The sequence below is a fragment of the Polyodon spathula genome, chromosome 17, assembly GCF_017654505.1.
Source record: "Polyodon spathula isolate WHYD16114869_AA chromosome 17, ASM1765450v1, whole genome shotgun sequence".
In the NCBI taxonomy this organism is placed as follows: Eukaryota; Metazoa; Chordata; class Actinopteri; order Acipenseriformes; family Polyodontidae; genus Polyodon; species Polyodon spathula.
In genome coordinates, this window is record NC_054550.1 from 25,359,127 (window position 1) to 25,378,680 (window position 19,554).

The 19,554-nt window shown below is 37.2% G+C and overlaps 1 protein-coding gene across 2 annotated transcripts; it reads right to left on the reverse strand.

Moving 5' to 3' along the window:
• Positions 1–500: 500 nt before the first annotated feature.
• On the reverse strand, positions 501–18,110 carry LOC121330065 (fibulin-5-like). Of its 2 annotated transcripts, XM_041276328.1 has the most exons (11): positions 17,847–18,110; positions 15,470–15,524; positions 14,464–14,512; positions 13,448–13,735; positions 8,235–8,357; positions 6,782–6,898; positions 6,361–6,480; positions 5,746–5,868; positions 4,916–5,042; positions 3,822–4,020; positions 501–2,052 (listed from the first exon to the last, which is right to left on the reverse strand). In XM_041276328.1, the coding sequence occupies exons 2-11, from the start codon at positions 15,521–15,523 to the stop codon at positions 1,891–1,893; spliced, it is 1,362 nt and encodes a 453-aa protein (XP_041132262.1). In that variant the 5' UTR covers position 15,524; positions 17,847–18,110; the 3' UTR covers positions 501–1,890. The 2 variants fall into 2 exon arrangements, with proteins under 2 accessions (XP_041132262.1, XP_041132261.1); XM_041276327.1 differs by lacking the exon at positions 17,847–18,110 and having other exon boundaries at positions 15,470–15,784.
• Between the last annotated feature and the right edge of the window lie 1,444 nt (positions 18,111–19,554).

Here is a 19,554-nt window from a genome sequence, read left to right on the forward strand (position 1 = left end):
TACTGTACATATGATAGGTTTTCCAAATCAACAATAAGCATATGGTTTAAACAATCAATTATAGTTTTGTGCACCAATGTTAATACTTGTACTGTGGACCACCCACAGATTGAAAAACAAACAAACAAACCAGTCATCAACAAATTAAAGGGTTTTTATTTAATTTATTTTTTTACACAAATTAAAAAATGCAGACTCCCTTTTTCACTTGTACTTAAAATAAACTTTGGCGACAATCTCAGTGTAGTTTTATATCTTGCAGGCACATTTCTCATGTTAATTTGTGGGTCTGTAATGCAGCTGGATTGTGATTTATCATAACCACAAAATGTTTTAGGCCCCTTGTTTTGTAACTGAGTATAAACCAGCTATATCAGGGGTCTCCAACCCTGGTCCTGGAGGGCCCCTATCCAGCAGGTTTTATAGGTGTCTTTGCATCATCAGTGGCTAAAGATCTGGAACACCTGTTAATCTTGACTAATTAAGCCAATAATTGGTGCAATTAAGTAACTGAGAGATTAGTTGAAATGAAAACCAGCAGCCACAGTCGCTCTCCAGGACCAGGGTTGGAGACCCCAGAGCTATATAATCAACTTTGGGGGTTGCAACAGCATTACAGACATTCAGAATATGTAATTAAATATACTCCATGTCTGAGTATTCTCACATTTCAAAAATATCAATATATATGTAGAATAGCTAGTTTATTCTGCAACAGTCTTCTGAACATAATACAATCACACTATGCTGGATGGAAATGTCCCGGCTGGCTCCAGGGTCCACTGTGTGGCTGTGTACACACAAATATATTACAGAAGGAATGGACAAGAAAACATTGGTAATTCTTACCCCACTTGTAATATTGATAAGTAAAGTCATTAAAGATGATATCAGCAGAATTTAACAATAAAAATGTGCTTGTGTGGGCTGCTGATACTACACTTACTCTATGTACTGTAAGTGCTCTGATATTTACACAGTATTGCATCTAAGCGCATTCCATACAGGGTTAGTACTAACAGCTGAAGCATCATAGAAGTCTGACACACTCTTTTGTTTGTTTTTCACACAGAGACACTTGCCCCACCTTAACTACAAATTGTGTCCAACAGGTGGCAGTAAAGTAAAATAAAAGGTTAGCAATAACACCTAAAAAGGGGAATGTATCTGTGTGTCCCCCAACAAGGTTTTCTCATTGAAACAAAGGAAATATATACATGAAAGCTGAAATTTAAAAACAAAACAAAACAAAAAAACAGTATAGCATATTATCTCTCTTTGTGAGGTACTGCCAAAATTCAATAGTACTCATATGTTTTAGCGATTAAGAGGTATTCTGTTTTTGGCAGCAGTCGTATTCTGTACGGATTGGTAATAGCATTATATCCATCAGGTTTATTTTAGAAAATGTCCACGGCAGAAAAAAATGTGTTAAGATTAGGGTTTTGTTTTTTGTGTCACTATTTATAGCATGCACGTGGATGATAAATATTTTCAGTTCTGTCTAATAAACAATTTTATTAAGGCCAACTCCTTTACTTTATGAACTACACATACAAAACATTAGGCTGAAATGCCTTACATGTGTATGGTTAACTCACTGAAATAATGCTGTAAATCTATAACCCTGTGATACTATTTAAATTGCATTGGTGAGTTTGGAAGATTTACCATACCATAAAATAAGTGAAACAATTGTGTAATAGATGCCTTTGTAACATATTTTGACACCATTCTGGAATGGTTTAACCCTGCTCCATTCTAGAAAGCACTGGATTCTCAGTTTGTAATTTTGATTACAGATGCCTGAAGTAACAGATCCATTAAAACAAGACAAGCTACACAGTGAGAAAGGGAAAGTGCCCTCTGTGTATGTGCAGGGCCGGGGGATCAGAAGGAGTGTTCAGAGACGAATATTATCAGCCTGATGACAGAGCTGCCCCTGAAGTTAACCACACTATTGACGGTGACCATCTCTAGGTCCAGCACAACCTCCTTTGGTCCTTTGATTGGTCTTGTAAGAACCAGGGTGGCGCTGATGGGGCCGGTTTGCTGTTGTGTGAACAGAAAGAAGAAACAAAATGAGTTACCACAGAACACCACTGAGGTACAAAGCAGTCCTGATTATCCACAGGTGGACCACTCTCACAAGGTACTGCACCAAAGCATTCCAGTTGCCAGCCACAGACATCTGTAACATAGTCTAGACCAGCCAAAGTGTTGTTTTGTAAATAAGTGCCATCTAGAGAACTCTATATTGCCAGCAATACAAAAGGAAACTCAATGCATAGTTGATCACCCGATGGCACTAACTTACAGACATACAGTACTGTGTAAAGACACTGGCAGATATAGCCTATGTAATATGTCTATGGGTGGCAACTAAAACTAAAAGAAAATCTTTTGATGGCTTCTCACGACAGTGGTTGTGTGTTGGTTGCAAATTAAATTTTCTAGGCAGAGAGGTTAAGTTTGGACTACCCAAGTCTTAGAGGTTCAAGGTGTAATGCATTACTCCCTACTGGACAAATATGATACTGTTTTTTAGCATAAAAATCTGAAGAAGAGATCAGACAAGATTCTGAAAGCGATTTCCTCCAAATTGTCAAAGCACAATTTTTTTTTTTTCTGAAATGGAAAAAAAAACAACCCCCCCCCCCTCCCCCCACTAATTAAATGTCTAAAACAATGGAAATATAAATATCCAGACTAACAATAATAATAATAATTAATAATAATAATAATAATAATAATAATATAAAGACAGTCATGTTTTCTAAAATGTAGGATGTGTCACTATCCAGACTAAAAAAATAAATAAATAAAAATTAGATGTCCATGTACAATAAGTAACTATATAGTGTAGTACCATCTGTTGGTGTAACATCAGTATTACAAATGGGTTTAACAGTTGCAGAGTTCAAGTTAAACAATGTTATAGCTAACTTGAAATCTGAAACTGTTTAAGAACCAAAAACAAGTTAAAAAAAATAAAAAGGTTTAATTAAACAAATTATCATTTCAATTAAGGGATTCATTAAGTAATTGAGAACTCAGTTGGTATAAAAACCAGCAAACACAGGGAGTCCCCAGGACCAGGATTGGGAAACCCCACTCTAAATCACAGATCGTTATTTCTGTGTTGTCTGTTTGACAATGTGGGCAATAATCCTTACACTATCAGTGCACTAGAGCGGACATTTTGAAAAGAGCTTTGAAACAAAGTTTACAAGTTCTAAGTGTAAAAAGTTGTCAGGATGTTAATAATGAAAAGAAAAATTACAGGTACATTATTTGAACGTTATTTGTAGCAACATATGAGGACGTGTAACGCTATATTTTTCAGAACCCGCTACTTACTCTTTAAGGCAATCTAAACGTTTATAAACCATAAAGTGTCCCCTTCCTAAAAAACAAACAAAATCTAGAAACTATAATACAGTGCTGCCCTTATAGAACACTGTAGTCAAGAGCCATAGTCACCAGACCAGGCTGTTTGTGTCCCGCCTTATAACAAGATCACAAGTGATAGTGTAACAGCATATGGGGCAAATGTAAGACACAGCCCTGGCACCTTATAACTGGTTCTGCATTATAACGGGATGCCTTGCAAAGAGGGAGCACTGTCAATGTGTGTGTGTGTGTGTGTGTGTGTGTGTGTGTGTGTGTGTGTGTGTGTGTGTGTGTGTGTGTGTGTGTGTGTGTATGTATACATATATATATATATATCTTGTACGAGTATTATATCTATAAGCAATATATGCAGAGAAAAGCAAATAATTGCCCCCATTAGCACGGCCAAGCCACCATTAGGTACTTACCCTCATGTAGAACTCTCTGCCCTCATTGCCTGATTTAATCTGGAAGATGTAGTATGCTCCAGGATAGCGAGTGGTCGCCTGCATTTGAAACACATCTGTGGGTACACTGCGTGCCCCACCGGCTATGTCCATGTACTTGTACAAAATTGTGAAAGGCTTTTCCCTGCAGCCAATGTTGTCTGCAGGGCACATGCAGCGGCTGGGAAAAAAAAAAAAAAAAACAAGAGTATGGTTTTGGTAAAGCTGGCAGCAGTCATCAGCTTGCACTTCTGTTGTGCATCACTTTGAACCATGCAAGGTTTCCCTGTGAGCTTTAATTGTAAGTTACCTGTATTGGCGAGTGGTGTAAGCTCGCACTAAACTAACTGCCAAGCATCAGAATTATACCCTGCTGTGTGAACAAGTTTACGCCAAGGGACATTATGATGCTTATGTAAAACATTCAACCATAAAAAAGACAGGTTCAAATATGGCAGAATATTACTAAAAATGATTAGAAAATCTAACACTGAATTGCAAAAGAGAAAATATCAGGGGTAAATTCAAATCCTAAAACTGTACCCCATCACATTAACTTCCTAAATATAAACAGTTTTTGTTAAAGCTCTTGTGACCCAAAAGAAAGTTCATTGAATTTCATCCCCCCACTTCCGATAACTGAAATAAATCAACTCCTCATTTTTAGGAATCAGTAATACCAAATGAATAACAACGTACACTATAACGTACACAGGGTGGCAAGAGGTTATCTCTTTTTGGTTTACTAATATATTGGGGGTCGGCAACCTGAAGCACAGAAAGAAACAGGGCAGCAAACCCGATATCTAGCGCTGGCCAGCCCTTCATCTCAACAACTGGAGTTAAATGAACACTCAAGATAAGGTATCTATGGTTGCTGGGGTGGGTCAAGATTAATCAGCCTTCAATGAAAAATGATTGTATTTCTTGTCCATTATAAAGCACTAATAAGAGATACAGAAAATAATGGTAAGCATACAATGCTACTGTAGAGACACTTCAATACAGTAACTGTGGAGTTTGGCTTGGCAGGCGACACTGAAGTCTGCAATGCCATAGCCTGTGGTAACACTTACTTTTCACCGAGTTCGATGTATGGCTCTTCACAATTGACAGGGTCTAAGCATTTATATCCTGCCTGGAAATTGAAACATACTTGTGCTGATGTACAGTTGTTGTTACCAGTCTCACATTCATTGATATCTTAAAAATCAAAAACACACAACAAGTATGGTCAGATTAATAATGTATTATTTGAATGTAAATAGATACAACATTTAAACATGATATATTTTTTATATTTTGTCTATTGAATATGGCTCTATTAGTTAAATTAGTTGAAATATGGAGTGCTATTCACAAAACTTTACCTCGTGAACTATTTAAATCCATTTTTGTTATAACATTTGTGCACAAAAGGCCCCATTTTAATAATGTTTACAGTGCTGTTGTTAAGATCAATTGAATTGCACCAAAGCTTTATGAAAAGGTCCTGGCATTTCTATATAAAACCAAACACACACACACACACAAAAACAACAGTAACATTTCATTTGACTTGGAAACTAGGACTCAAAGTGATTATGAGTTATTATGTGCATACATTGTTATAACATTTTACATTGTTATACAGTGAAGCATTTAAAAAAGTGTTAGGAATGCTTCATACAGTAGTGTCCAACTCAAATAAATAGTTTAAAGCCATGGACATGCTGTATTACTCATGCATTTACAATGACAGTTCTACCACTGCAGTTAAAAAAGATAACTGAAGTACATATCTGAAAGGTCCATCATATTGTCGTGTTAATATTACAGGCAGGTCATGGGCAGCATTGTTTAAAGACACATAAATAAAACAAACGTACATCAGCAGGCATACATTTACAATATAGACTTCCCCTACCTTGACACTCCCTGCCATCCTCAAAGATTGAATACCCCTCAGGGCAGATACAGTAATATGAGCCTGGCTGGTTCACACACTTATACTGACAGAGGAAATCTGAGAAACCACATTCATCCATATCTGGAAGCAAGGCACAGGGGAAAGGAATTTAGTGACCAAGAAGTGTACAAGGTGTTGTGTTTAAAAGCAGCTCTTGCTTACAATATGTGTTATTAAGTGTAGAAATAATAAAAGGTACAAGCACAGCAGTTTCATCCATTCCAGGTTTTAATACTTAATTAGCCACTATAGTTAACACACTCAGGTTATCTAATTAAACTCATAGTAAAACCAGGAATGGATCAAATTGCAGTGCAAAAGGGAGTCTTATTTCCATCCTTGTATATATTTTAATATAGTTAAATCAGAATAATTAAACAGCATAGCTAACATTAATCCGATACAAACTAACTGATACAAATCAGTCTGAGATGGCTATATTATATCAAGATGTAATCTTGTGCAGTTTAGGCATGCAGAACCAATCATCACAGAATGACTACAAACATCACACAAAGTTCAGAGGACTCTTTAAGCATTTCTGTGAGGTGGGACTGAATATCGCATACTCACCCTCACAGGTAACGCCATCGGCTCCCAGCTCAAAGCCAGTATCGCAGCGGCACAGGAAGGAGCCGTAGGTGTTGAAACAGTTGTGGCCACAGGGGTTTTCTCCATCACATTCATCCACATCTGTGTGGAAATACATACTGTGTTTTTAATACTGAAAAGAAGGCAATATACACAAGCAGTGTTTGGATGAATCTACTTCGCCACACTGTTACATTCACATATTGGCATGCATAGAAAACTGTGAAATCATTTCTGTATGTTTTCATCAACCAAATGATTTGAACAAACGATGTTCCACATAACAAAAGCGCATTAATCTGCTAATTGGGTTTAATTTAGGTTATTGTTTTGCATTTCTGAGTTTTGCTCTGAAAACAATTTATACAGTTTCAATGTGAAAGTTAACGTCCTTCAAAGTTACCTTGGCATGATCTGCTGTCAGAATTGAGGATGAACCCTGGATTGCAGGTACAAGAGTACGATCCCGGCACATTGGCACACAACTGCTGGCAGTAGCCATACCTGCACTCATCTATATCTGAAAAAGAACAAGGAGCAAGACAGGCAATCAAAAACTGTATTTGAAAACTGAAATGTAAAGTAAGAGAGCAACTGGTTAAAATATATGCAATGGAGTGTACTACAGTACATTAAAACATGCTAAATTTATTTGAGAACATTTACTCAAAAACTGGGTTAATATTTGACCTGGTAAATTCCTAGAATGTCTTCAGGACACTGTCATAAATACTGGACGGATACAGGTGTCTGGAGAGTGCGCTACCGCATGAATTGATCAGCTTGACACCCCGAGTTTGTGAGAACTAAAGCATAGATAGGTTACAAAACTGTTTTTGAAGAAATGTTGGGTGCAAGAAGTGGCAGTCTGTCCATTACTGGCATAATATTAGTCTTGTCCATTGCTAGCATTATATAATTTGGGTGGAATTGTTTTCAATTATCACAGTTACATCTTACAACAATATTTTTTTTTTCCTGCCCTTATCTGAAGCGCCTGTCTTTTTTTAGTATGAGCTAATTGAAGCCTGTACTCCGTTGGGCTTTAAAGGCAATTGTGAAAGGCTATTCAACATTTCACAAAGGTATTTGCGAAAGAGGGTGGTACAATATCAATCTGTAGCACTGTGCAAACATACGTGTTCAGAAGGATACAGCGTCATAAGCACTCCCTGCTTACACAAACTGACATAAGACAAAACCCTTTCTTCTGATACTCAATCTTGGGATGGGTTCAGTTACTTTAAAGCAGGGCTGTCCAATCCTGTTCCTGGAGGCCCAGCTTTCCTCTTGGTTTTTGTTCCAACTGTACCCTAAATTACTTACTTGGACCAATTAAGTACACATTAGAAGCTTAATTGGCCCAATTGCTATATATATATATATATATATATATATATATATATATATATATATATATATATATATATATATATATATATATATATATATATTTTTATATATTTTTATATGGGTATTCACAAAAGTACTTTCACAAAACTTTGGATTAAAGTTTGATATTCATTACATTCTTTTAGACATGTTTTCTTTAAAAGCATGAATGAATTATTCTATTTAAAAAAATCCTTTAAATAAATTAGACATTAAGAATAGTTATACAAACAGCATATGTAATGTTTCAGGTCTACCTGGCTTTTAGGTTCAAATACATTATGTTTTTAACCAGAAAGTATCATATTCTGGCAATACTACAGTATAATACTGAGCTTCTGTATGTTTATTGAGAATATCTGGGCTCTGGTTTAATCAGTGATGGAGGCTGAGCCAAAGTAAAGAGAAGCATTGTGCTTCAGGGCTACCCTCTTCATTTCTTCCCCACTTGGTGAAGATCTTACCCAGGCACTGTCCTTCAACAAGCCAGTAGCCATCTGTGCAGGAACAGGTGTATCCTCCATCCGTATTGATGCAGATCTGAGTGGGGTTGCACTGGTGAGCATCGGTGGCACATTCATCTATATCTGCAGCAGTGTGAGGATACACATATTAAACACACAACTAAGGCAAGATCAGCTCAGTGTTATTCATGATTCAATGGAATCAAAATAAATAATGTAATTCTGTGAATCAATGGTATTATGGTGAATGATAATGGATCAAAATTGACAGACCCTTGATATGGACAATGAAATCCAGCAGAATTGTACTATATATATTAGTTCTAAAAATGTATTTTCTTTGTGGTTTATTTAATAAATAAAATGAGCCACCATGGATTATATTTTCAAAGCCTCCACTCTGTTCTTTACTAAATTCTATTCTTTGAAAGGAGAAAATATGTCTTAATTTCAGAAAACTAGCATAAACATGGACAAGTAATATATCAAGCTGTATCTAATTTTGAAATATTTAAAAAAAAAAAGGATCATTGTAGTACATGATTCTAAATATGGCTCTCCACTTCTCTTGTTTTGTAGTAGAAGGTACAAATTCCCTCTGTGGACAACCCAATGGTATGTATGACCCAATGGCTCTGCAACATCCCTGAAATTCACTCCATCGTCTGTGGTGAACAGACACAGTGAAAACCTGTTTTATATACTGAATATGCAGTCTGAAGGTTTCCTTTTTTGGACATTACCAAATGCATTCCATTAGGCATGTGAATTTTTAGAAGATGAACTCACTTCTTGCATACTACTGAAAATAATAACATAATTGCTTCAGATAAACATGAAGCTTAATGAGCGATGATGCTTGATAAAGACAGGCCCCAGCCAAAGTCTTAATGGCTAGCTTGACTGCTTTATAACAGTTTCCAAGAGCAGGGACAGCCAACCTTGGAGCCAGTCCAACTCCAACACACAGAGCACCTGTTTGCAGTTAAGGCTTTTGACATCACCGAATCTGGCTTGTGTCTTTTCCCACATCTGCTCCATGTGTACTACAAACTGGGGTGGGGAGCTCCAACTGTTTCCTTATATAGGTGCTTTACTAGCTTATCGTAAAGAAATGTTCCATGCTGTAATTACAGCTGATAGTGTTGATTGTGTGAAAACATTTTTATTTCTTTAATGCCACTAGATTAAACAGGAATGTTTTGGGCCACCCAAAGTTTTTATTTTATTATATGCCTCAGTTCCCAGGGTAACAATATGACATTAGTAGCTTTACTAAGCTGTAAACCACAAACTGAGCACAATTTAAGCATCAACAACCGAAGCAGGGAGCATTACAAGCTTGGTCATTGACAATGATGACAGTTAAGAGTTTAAAGGCATTTACAAGTGCTATTTATGGTGAATAAAATAGAAGCATTTACCAGATTTTCATGGAAGCTTCATCAACCACCTTAATAGTTTTTACTACAGTAGGTGTGTGGCTGTTCCAAACAATATTTATTTTTCATATTTTATGGCCAGCTTGCAGCTATAATGTCTCAACAGCGACTTCCTAAACCCTAAAAATAATAATCATAATAATTCAATCAATTATCATGAGTAAACCATTAATTTTGTGGGATAATAAGAAAACACAATTCTTCAAAGGTAACTAAAAAAAATGAATTTGCTGTCATCAATCCTTTTTTCCTGGTAAAATCACTGTCATATTAATAAACTCAGGAAGTGATGACATCAGTATTTGATATTTGTCCATCTGTACATTGTGTTTGCTTCCCCCCTTGCCTTTAAAGAGAAAAAGGTAGCAACAATGTGTCACTCTTTTAATTCAAGCACATCATCCTGCTCATCCACTATATAAGATATATTACAATGTATTAAGCTTGCAGCCAAGTCATGCAAACAAGATAGTAAAATACCCAAGTAAAACCAATAAAAGTTGCACATTTTTTAAAATACTATTATAGTTCCATGAAGATTCATCTTTAAGCATTCGTTATATGGGTATAGTGAACTGTTCACAAAGCCATACAGGTGCACAAATGTCTAAAATTTAGTAAGGGGTTGGGTAAGCTTGACAGCTTTTATTCCTGGCTTCGGATCTGTCCAAATTCCCCCAAGAAAACCAATTCCTCCTCCCAGTGAAGGGTGTGGACTCTCTTGAAATTAATCACCCCACTTAAAAGAGCAACCCTGCAAAAACTAGCCTCAGTAATGAGTTTCCTTTTAAATTCAGGTGTTAAACGTTTTCAAAGTTGGGTGGCAGTGTAGGGGAAACAGCTCTCACCAAAATGCATTATGCAAGGGAAGCCACAGCTGCTGGGAGTTCCCGAGAGACTAGAAAGACAATTGAGCCAGGCATAAATTAATTATTAAACTGCTCACTACATCAACTACAACAGCCAACTTTAAAAACAACTGTATCTGAACCTCCCCTGCGACCTGCATGCTTCTCCTGCACTTAATCGCCCCGATCTGAACCAAGGATAAATACATTAACTGCATTTTTATCCTTAAATGTAATCTGTTTACTAAATCGGTTGCTTGTTTGTGCTTTGGAAAATGTTAAGCAATGCATTGCATGTGGCAGTGTTAAACACACGTTATAGCATTTATAGTGTATAGACTTTGGTGATAAATATTCAGGGCCTTTGTCATTGCCTTTTAATTATAACTGCCATTATTCATTGAATGATTGTATATATGTGCATATGAGTTTTTTTTTCCCCCTCCTCTGCCTAACATATAATTAGTTGAAGTTAAATGCAAAAGGAGGAAACCATTTGCCTGTCTGTTAAATGTTATTTCTGCATTTGTTCTTGTATGTACTAAATGTTATATCTATTTGTTCTATTTGTAAAGCTCTTGTTAATACTAACCTTTGCTAATATCAGTAACCTTTATCTAATATATATACACACACACACTGTATATATATATATATATATATATATATATATATATATATATATATATATAGTGACAGATTGCCCTCTGTCACACGTTTTTCTTCTCCAAATAACCACTTTAGACACAGGATGCCAGGAAACACCGTAGCGTGTGTTTATTACAAACAAAAACAAAATAAACAAAACAGAACCTAACCCGATCTCGGGCCCTGGCTAAAGAAATGTTTCCCTAACTAACAACAAGGCAGGCTAAGCCTTTTACCTTGTCACCAAAACCAAACCTCAATCCAAGTCCTAATCCCAAATAGTTTTTCCAATAGTTTGTTTTCCTGTTTCACAATACTCACAATAACAACCAGATCTCCAACTCTCCAACCAAACTCCTGCCATCACCCACACTGAAACTCCTGACTCCAATAACCATTACTGGGTCATAATGCCCCCCAGGTATGGTCTCCTCCAAACAAGACGTGTTTTCCAAACCATTTAATTACTTTGTTTACTGTCCAGTTAGTTTATGTTCTCATTTTGTTCTTTTCCTATATATATAAACCATAGGTTTATATTGAGACAGTAATAGGGGGTAAGGTTTTGCTCAGCTGCTGGGTGCTAGTGACAATTTATTTCGTATTATTAAATGATCATGAGTTCAGAAATGAATGACTACCTGGCACCCGGACAAACTCTGATAAAGAATTAAAGATTCAAAAAGGTTCTTCAAGCTCTTTAGACACAACTGATAATGGTTCCCGTTCCCAAGTTGCTTAGTATTTAGTTCTGGAATTATTTACTCTTATATACTGCTTTGATCATTTTTTTCATTAAACTTGCCCAGTCAAGTAGAAAAATGTAACACTTATGAAGGCCTTAACAAAGTTGTTTCTTATAGTTTGGTTCTGCAGTATTTCTGTATTTATTTAAGAATTGCAATACTTTGTTTACATTTGTATTGTACTTGATGCTGCCTTTTTGCCACTGAATATTACTTATTAAAAATATTGATTTAATGTATTTGTAGTAATGGATAGTTCTTTTTTTCCCATGCCTGTCACGTCATAACCATGAGAAAGAAGAAAAACAACTGCCACCTATATCTACCACCTGGACCCACAAGCAACACAAAAAACCAGACAACATGACTGATTAAAACAGAACCAATACATTGTGTTCTTTGGCTGATGTGACTTTTGAAATTAAATTGGACCATGGGGAAGTGAAGGAGAGTGAAACCAAAGAAACACAACCCAGTAGCCAAGAAAAGCCAGAAGTCAAGTGGCATTCAGCAAACTGCTATATTTAATAGACTTTCGAGTAGGGCTGGAACAGCTATTGGAACAAAGGCATAGTGAGACTGTATAGTTAACATGGATCTTTCCTCAGTCAGCTCCACGCCTCGCTTCCAACGGAAGTGAACTGTGACATGCTTCATATGTCATCTTACAGTTTACTTGTAGTTTCCACACATTTTATACAAATATGACATTACATTATAACTGTGTTGTTGTTCAAGCTTCAACTTCTAGACTTCATTTAGTCGTTCGGCTTCTCCCACTCAGAGGTTGAAGATTGTGCTGAACAGTAGTTTTCTGCACTGGCGGTTTTGTTGAGCGCATCAAAACACATTTCACTTTTTTTTTTTTTTTTTTTTTTAATTTAGTTGTCGCCAATTTTTTACCCCAGTTTTTCTCCCCAATTTGGTATGCCCAATTATTGTCTCTATCCTCGGCTCATCGCTCGCAACCCCCCCGCCGACTCGGGGAATGGAGGCTGGAGCACGCGTCCTCCAAAATGTTCTCCTGCAAATCCGTCATTTTACACACTGCGGATCCACAGCGAGACCACCAGACCTATAGTGCCCCCCCCCTGGTGGCGCTTGGCCAATTGTATGCCATCCCCTGGCAACTCCCATCCACGGTCGGCAATGAAATAGCCTGGACTCGAACCGGCAACATCCAGGGTATAGGCAGAGTGTGGAGTGCCTTTACCGGAAGAGTCACTCAGAAGCCCCAAAACACATTTCACTTATGACCAGGAAAAAAGAAAAGGTAAATTAATGAGACCACTGCACCACCACCTAGCCCCTTTAATTAAGGCTATCACCACGCATGTTTACAAAGCTCACATCAGTCTCAGTTTGTCACCACTTATATTTGATTATGTAGCATAGTCATAATGCTACAACCAACACAGACAATTTTAAGTTTCAGAGTGGCAATAGAAATGGTTTCCAGGTGCTTCACAGTGCAATTTACCGGCATACCAGATTTTTTACAGATATGAAGCAAAATACTTGGAACTTACCGACACACTGGCTGTCTTCACTCAAGACGTACCCAAACCGACAAAGGATCGATCTTCCTGGTGTGGGGAAGTTAGGTGCTGGAACAGGGACAGGGGCGGGAGGGAAGGGATTGGAGAAGGACACTGAGGAATCTGGATAGGTCAAGCCAGGAAAGGATGGGGAGTTCGGTCTCGCATAGGTGGAACCTCCCCCGAATGTCCGTGGAACACACAGGTACCCTCCATTCTGATTGATACACCTCATATCCCCTCTGCAGGTGTTTGGGATCAACCGACACTCATCAATATCTAAAAAGAAAGGCAGTTAGCATTCCACAAGTAGTCTTTCTTATTTCATGCAGTACTGAATACCACTGAGAAATTAAAAAAAAAAACCCACAGAGCTCAATTTCCTGTTTTTTTGTTGTTTTTTTTTTTACCAGCAGAACCATACTTAACCCTGGAGGTGAGTCCCAACCTTGAAAGTCTCCGTCTGGACTCATCGGACAAACATATCAGAAGAGGTCCTGGGGAATACAAAGGCTAATGCAGAGCTCCCCGTGGGTCCTCAGCCAAAATCGGAAAGTTGTCGGGAACAGGACTCATGCCAGGCTTGCATGACTCACCTTGTACTCGGCAGTGTTTTTAGGAGGTGAACCACTGAGGAACCCTATCTTTATTTTATTGGTTTAGCACTTAAACTTAAACTTAAAGGTGCTTGCCTGAAAGGCACTATATGAAATGGAATTCTAATTATTTTTATATTTATATTTAAAATGTAATGGATTATGAATGAAAAAAGGAAATACTCACATGGGGCCATAAAAAAAATGGATGGCAAAAATGTTGCTTTAGTAACAAAACACCCACACCACTACAGGCATTTCCCAGAGTAGTGAATTCTTTCAAAAATATCAAAACTATTTTTTAAAAAAACCGACTGCAGACTGCAGGAGGCTGCAATGGTAAGAAACAAGTATATTGTACAAATAACAGTGTAATGTTTTAATATTAAATACATAAACTGTGCTCCTTACCTACGCACTGTCCTGTCTGTGGCTCAGCATGGAACCCCTGGGAACACGGCTGTAAATCCACAAATGAAACTTGTAAGAGATTTCCTGAGTTGTGTTAGCTGAATATTAGTTGCTGATCTGAAGGGTTTAACTCATTATTGCTATATTATTATTATTATTATTATTATTATTATTATTATTATTATTATTATTATTATTAATAATGATAAACACATATCTATACAAACCATCACATGTTACTTGTACAATGTGTGTTCAACATGCCAAATAAAGCTCTTTTAAACCTAACAATCACTCTTAATTAGTCCTGCCACCACATTTACAAATATCTGTAAACTCTGACACAAATCAACTCACACAGTGAAAAGGTAAATGGGACTGTGCAATTAAACTCTACATTGATGAAACAGTGCAGTAAGTAAGCAATACAGAATGTACTAAAGTAAATATTTCACAACAAAAGGGCTGATTGTCACATATAACCCTTTTGTGAATACGTTTAAACTTGAAATTCCTACTCTCTTTTTTTTAAAAAGAATTCATTCAAATTGATTACCAGTTCTTTGATGTCAAATGTATCCCAGATCTGTACCTGATGTTAGCTAATAGCTACCTGTATTTATAATAGAGCTTAATGTTCCTTTATAACATTCTTCATGCCCCTCAAAATCATTACTGTTTCAAACCCAAAACTCAATATCACATGCCTCTTTTAAATATACAAGTGCCATTTATTTTCCGCTATCTCAACCTGTGTTGTCAGACAATGAAACAAAAATAATATTTAAAAAAATTGTGCTCCAGTATACACTACCTCAAATAGCAACAGCTGGCATGGCTTAAGCAGTGACTTGTACATAGACTGTGTTTTAACTACATTATAATAGTAGTTATAACAGATTTGGCAGTTACTTTGTACCAGTTCACCACTGCAGTTTTACATATATCAGTTGAACAACTTCACACAACCGTCACTGTAAACAAACTTAAATTTATCAGCTTTTACCTGAGTGCTTCCTAAGTGGAAGTGCAGCAGAATGAACAGCAGCACTGAAAGCATTCTGCAAAGAGAAGAGAAGAAACAGTGTGACTGGATGTTTAGGTCGGGTGGTTCTGACTGAAGAGCCATTTCCATTATTGTCATATCTTGTATGCTTTTCTTGTCACAGCAACCTAGGCATATGGGCGCACATGCTGCCTAACGTTGACTAGGGCAGCAAAATAGTCAGTGACTGTTTCGCCTTACTACAGAGGCCCCTTCTGGCAGGCCTGCCATTTGTTGTTGGCAAGCTCCTCAGCGTGAAGTGGCTTGGCAGTCAGATTGAAGGACGCTTACTAACCTTCAGTTCTGCTGAGCTATTGTGGGGAGTTGCTTCAGTGAGGGAATGTAATTGGACATTGTTAATGAGGGAAAAAAACAGGCATAAGATAACTGAACACTCGAAAATGGATATTTAAGAAGAGGGTGTCCACAGCAGGGCAGGCTTGAGGTGCATGGTCACAGAGGGGAATGTGCTAAAGCTCACACCGCCACTGCTTGTGCGATCCTCTCTCTGTGGATAAATAAATATCCATCCATTATCAATAACCACTTAATCTTTTACAGGGTCACGGTGAGCCGGAGCCTAACCCAGCATACTCAGTGCGTAAGGCACAACTACACCCTGGATGGGACGCCAGTCCATCGCAGGGCAACACACACACCGAGGGCAATTTAGAGTGACCAATCAACCTGACCAGCATGTCTTTGGACTGTGGGAGGAAACTGGAGTACCTGGAAAAAACCCACGCGAACACGGGGAGAACATGCAAACTCCACACAGACAGACACCTAGGCCAGATTCGAACCCAGGAACCTGCCGCTGTGAGGCAGCTGTGCTAACCACTACGCAGGAAAAGTGTACATGGAGATTACTTTTACCAGCTGGTCAAAAAAAAAAAAAAACAACTTCCAAACTGGGACCAACTTCAGGCACACATTTCCTTTGAATAAATAGTACTAATATTCTAATATCCAGTAGTCTAAATAACATGCTTTGGCCTATAGTGTCACAGTGAAGATTAGGCAGCAACATATTTGGAATCTTAACATCATTTAGAATCCTTATGCAGAACACTCTTCCTAAATCACAAGAACCACACAAGAGTGTTTTTCTTCTACAGAATATATTTGGTAGCAAAGAAGTTGCAGCATAGAAGCAGAATCGTGAGACAATTTCACTGGGGTATTGAGTAACAAAAAACAAACAGCTATCACCCATATCATTCTTAAAACTGTTTTCAAATCTGGTTGTAAGAAATGGGTTTATTTAGTTTAGAAAGCAAATATAAAAATAGGAATCCACGTTATGACGCTTGTTACTCAGTAGTTATGAGGATGGCAATAAGAACAATTATAGCCACCATCTAATAATAAAGGTTCCTGACATCTGATTGTGGAGAAGTATATTAACACGGTGCTGTGCACTCAGTCCTTTAGGAAAAGCATCGTGCACTGAAACCTATGCAACATTGACATGCTACCCCACCTCACTGCCTTCCAATCAACCTTGAGGAATCTTTTCAGAAGCTAGTTGTTTTTGGAATAGTTAGTAGGCAAGGGAGGCAATGATTTAAAGCAAACTATCTGTTTAATATGTGTCCAAAATACAAGCACATCACACAATACTCATTGTTTTAGATTTAAAAGGATAATCACTAATGCTTTTAAACCAGTTTTCTTACAGTATCTCTCAACATGCTCAAAAGCCTCTTTGCAATTATGTAGTTTTCCACATTTCATTTTAACTGATGAGTGAGCCATATATCCTGCCAACACTCAATACATGAACTTCCTGGGCAGCATTTTTTAGGGACACAGAGTCACATGACCTGCTACACAGACAGGATCTTTGACAAAAATTGAGTTCACTGCATTTTAGACTAACACATAATTTAGTCTGACATCATTAATTATTAGTAAGCAAAACTGTTGCTGTATAATTCCATGAAGGATGACACAAATTGCAACCTAGCTATGTTCAGCACATACTCTATGTAATGAAAGAGGCATTAGTTAAAAAACTGCTTTAGTTTGTATAAAGAACTACTAAAAGAAACTGAATACATTAAATCACAGACATTTCTATAGGTCTTTATCAATGTCTTCCAATGTTTGTCATTGAATTTGTTAGATTTCCTTTAGTATTTCTAAATTCAGCACTGTTGAGTATTCAATACTATGGCTGTTGGTTTATATCAGACAACAGGATTTGTTTTTCATGAAGGACAACTTGCATCATAATACTGTAACAAAACAGTAGTTTCATAATGACAAATCTCTTTTAAACCCCACGTTTGGAGAGCTATTGAAAAATGCATTCAGTAAATATTTGTTCATTTACCTTATTGTCTTGAAGTTTGTAAGTTTCTTCCAGTCTTCACAGCAAGTCCCAAAGTATTTCCTGACCCCCTAATATTTTTCCTCTTGAAACAAACAAACAGACTTTCAGCCAGTCTGCAAATTCCTTAGGTGGTGGTGTGTCTACTCTGTACTACAGTACTAATAACCCGGGAGCAGGCACTCGCTAACTACACCACTCTGAACTTCCCTCAGACGCTGGGCTGCAAAGCAAAACAAGCACCTGGTTTTATTTAGCTCCTGTCTGTCATCCAAGCGATAGACCAATGGGACAAGGAATGCTTAAAATGAACACTTCCATTTTCCAAAAGGCTGTTTAATAACGCTAAATGGGGGCCCTATAGCATTTGGCAACAGCTGGTTTAAATCACTTGGACAATCCCACAACAATTCCCTTGGAAAGCTGCCCTTGCATTTTTTTAGGAATGCTTGAGGACAAGTTGAAGAACTGGAAAGCGACACACACACCAAAACACAGAATGGAAAATTCTTTGTGAAGGACACTGCTATACCGTGGAATGAACGTGGAAATAGCATCCAATAATGGCTGTTAGGAGCCTATTCTGTCTCACAAGAGCAGTTCTACCCCAGAATGTTATTCATTTTCTACAGACACAGTATATGTTTTGGGATAAAATGAAGAACAGGTATCAGGAACATTGTTCATCAAGTGTCTCCAACTACACTGTAATTATACAGATATTACACATAGTTATATAGTTACAATGAAGCAACCTACCTATAATTACAAAGTGAAAAACATTGACAACTTTTGTAATTGCACTGTATTTGTAATTACACTGTATTAAGACAAGACATTAAGAAAACAAGGGGTCCGAGTGTGGTTAATAGGCAAAAAATGTCCCGCCCGGTCATTCCTAGAATATGAATAACATTTTGGGGTACCACTGCACCTTATGAAAACAAACTTTACTGAATCTGACACAAAAGTGAACAAGTTTCCAAAGTCCCCGTTCAGTTGTGTCATAAATCAAGGTTTCATTAATAAATGATCTATCATAATTATCTCCAATTGGAACAGCACTGTAGAAAAAATAAATACAAAAAAAATGTAGATGGATGTGAACACATGAATGGCAAGTTTTATGCCACTAATCAGACTGAACTGGAAAGTCTCTGTGCTTAACATACTGCAGAACTTGTACATTTGCCAACTCTGGTTATGGTCTTCACTTTATGCACAGTACCTTTGAAATTATATTAAAAGGGTTGTACTGTGAATCTTTCTTGTTCTGCACCTGCAATTAGATTGAGGATTACTTTTTTTTTTTTTTTTTTTGTATCACCAGTATTGATCTTACTCAAATCTAAAATAAAAATAAATCAACCTGGAGAATTTTAAATACAACGTATGGTGAAACTATTAGTAGCTCAATCAAGCTTTAGCCAATGCCTTCATTTTTTTATTTTATTTAAATATGATTTAACCTTTCCTTATGTTGCCTTCAATCTCCAGCCTTTGCCAGGAAGAAAAGTTATGGCTTGGATCAAATAAATTATTATTTTAACTGGGATGCACGTTTATGAAATGCAGATGGTGAGCAGACAGAAGAAAATGCTGCAGGAAATGACATCATGGTTTTCCCAGACTAAAATGTCTCCTTCCTGTTAAAATCAATGTTTTTTTTGTGCATTTAATTTAGGTGCTGGGACTTTTTAACAAGATTAAG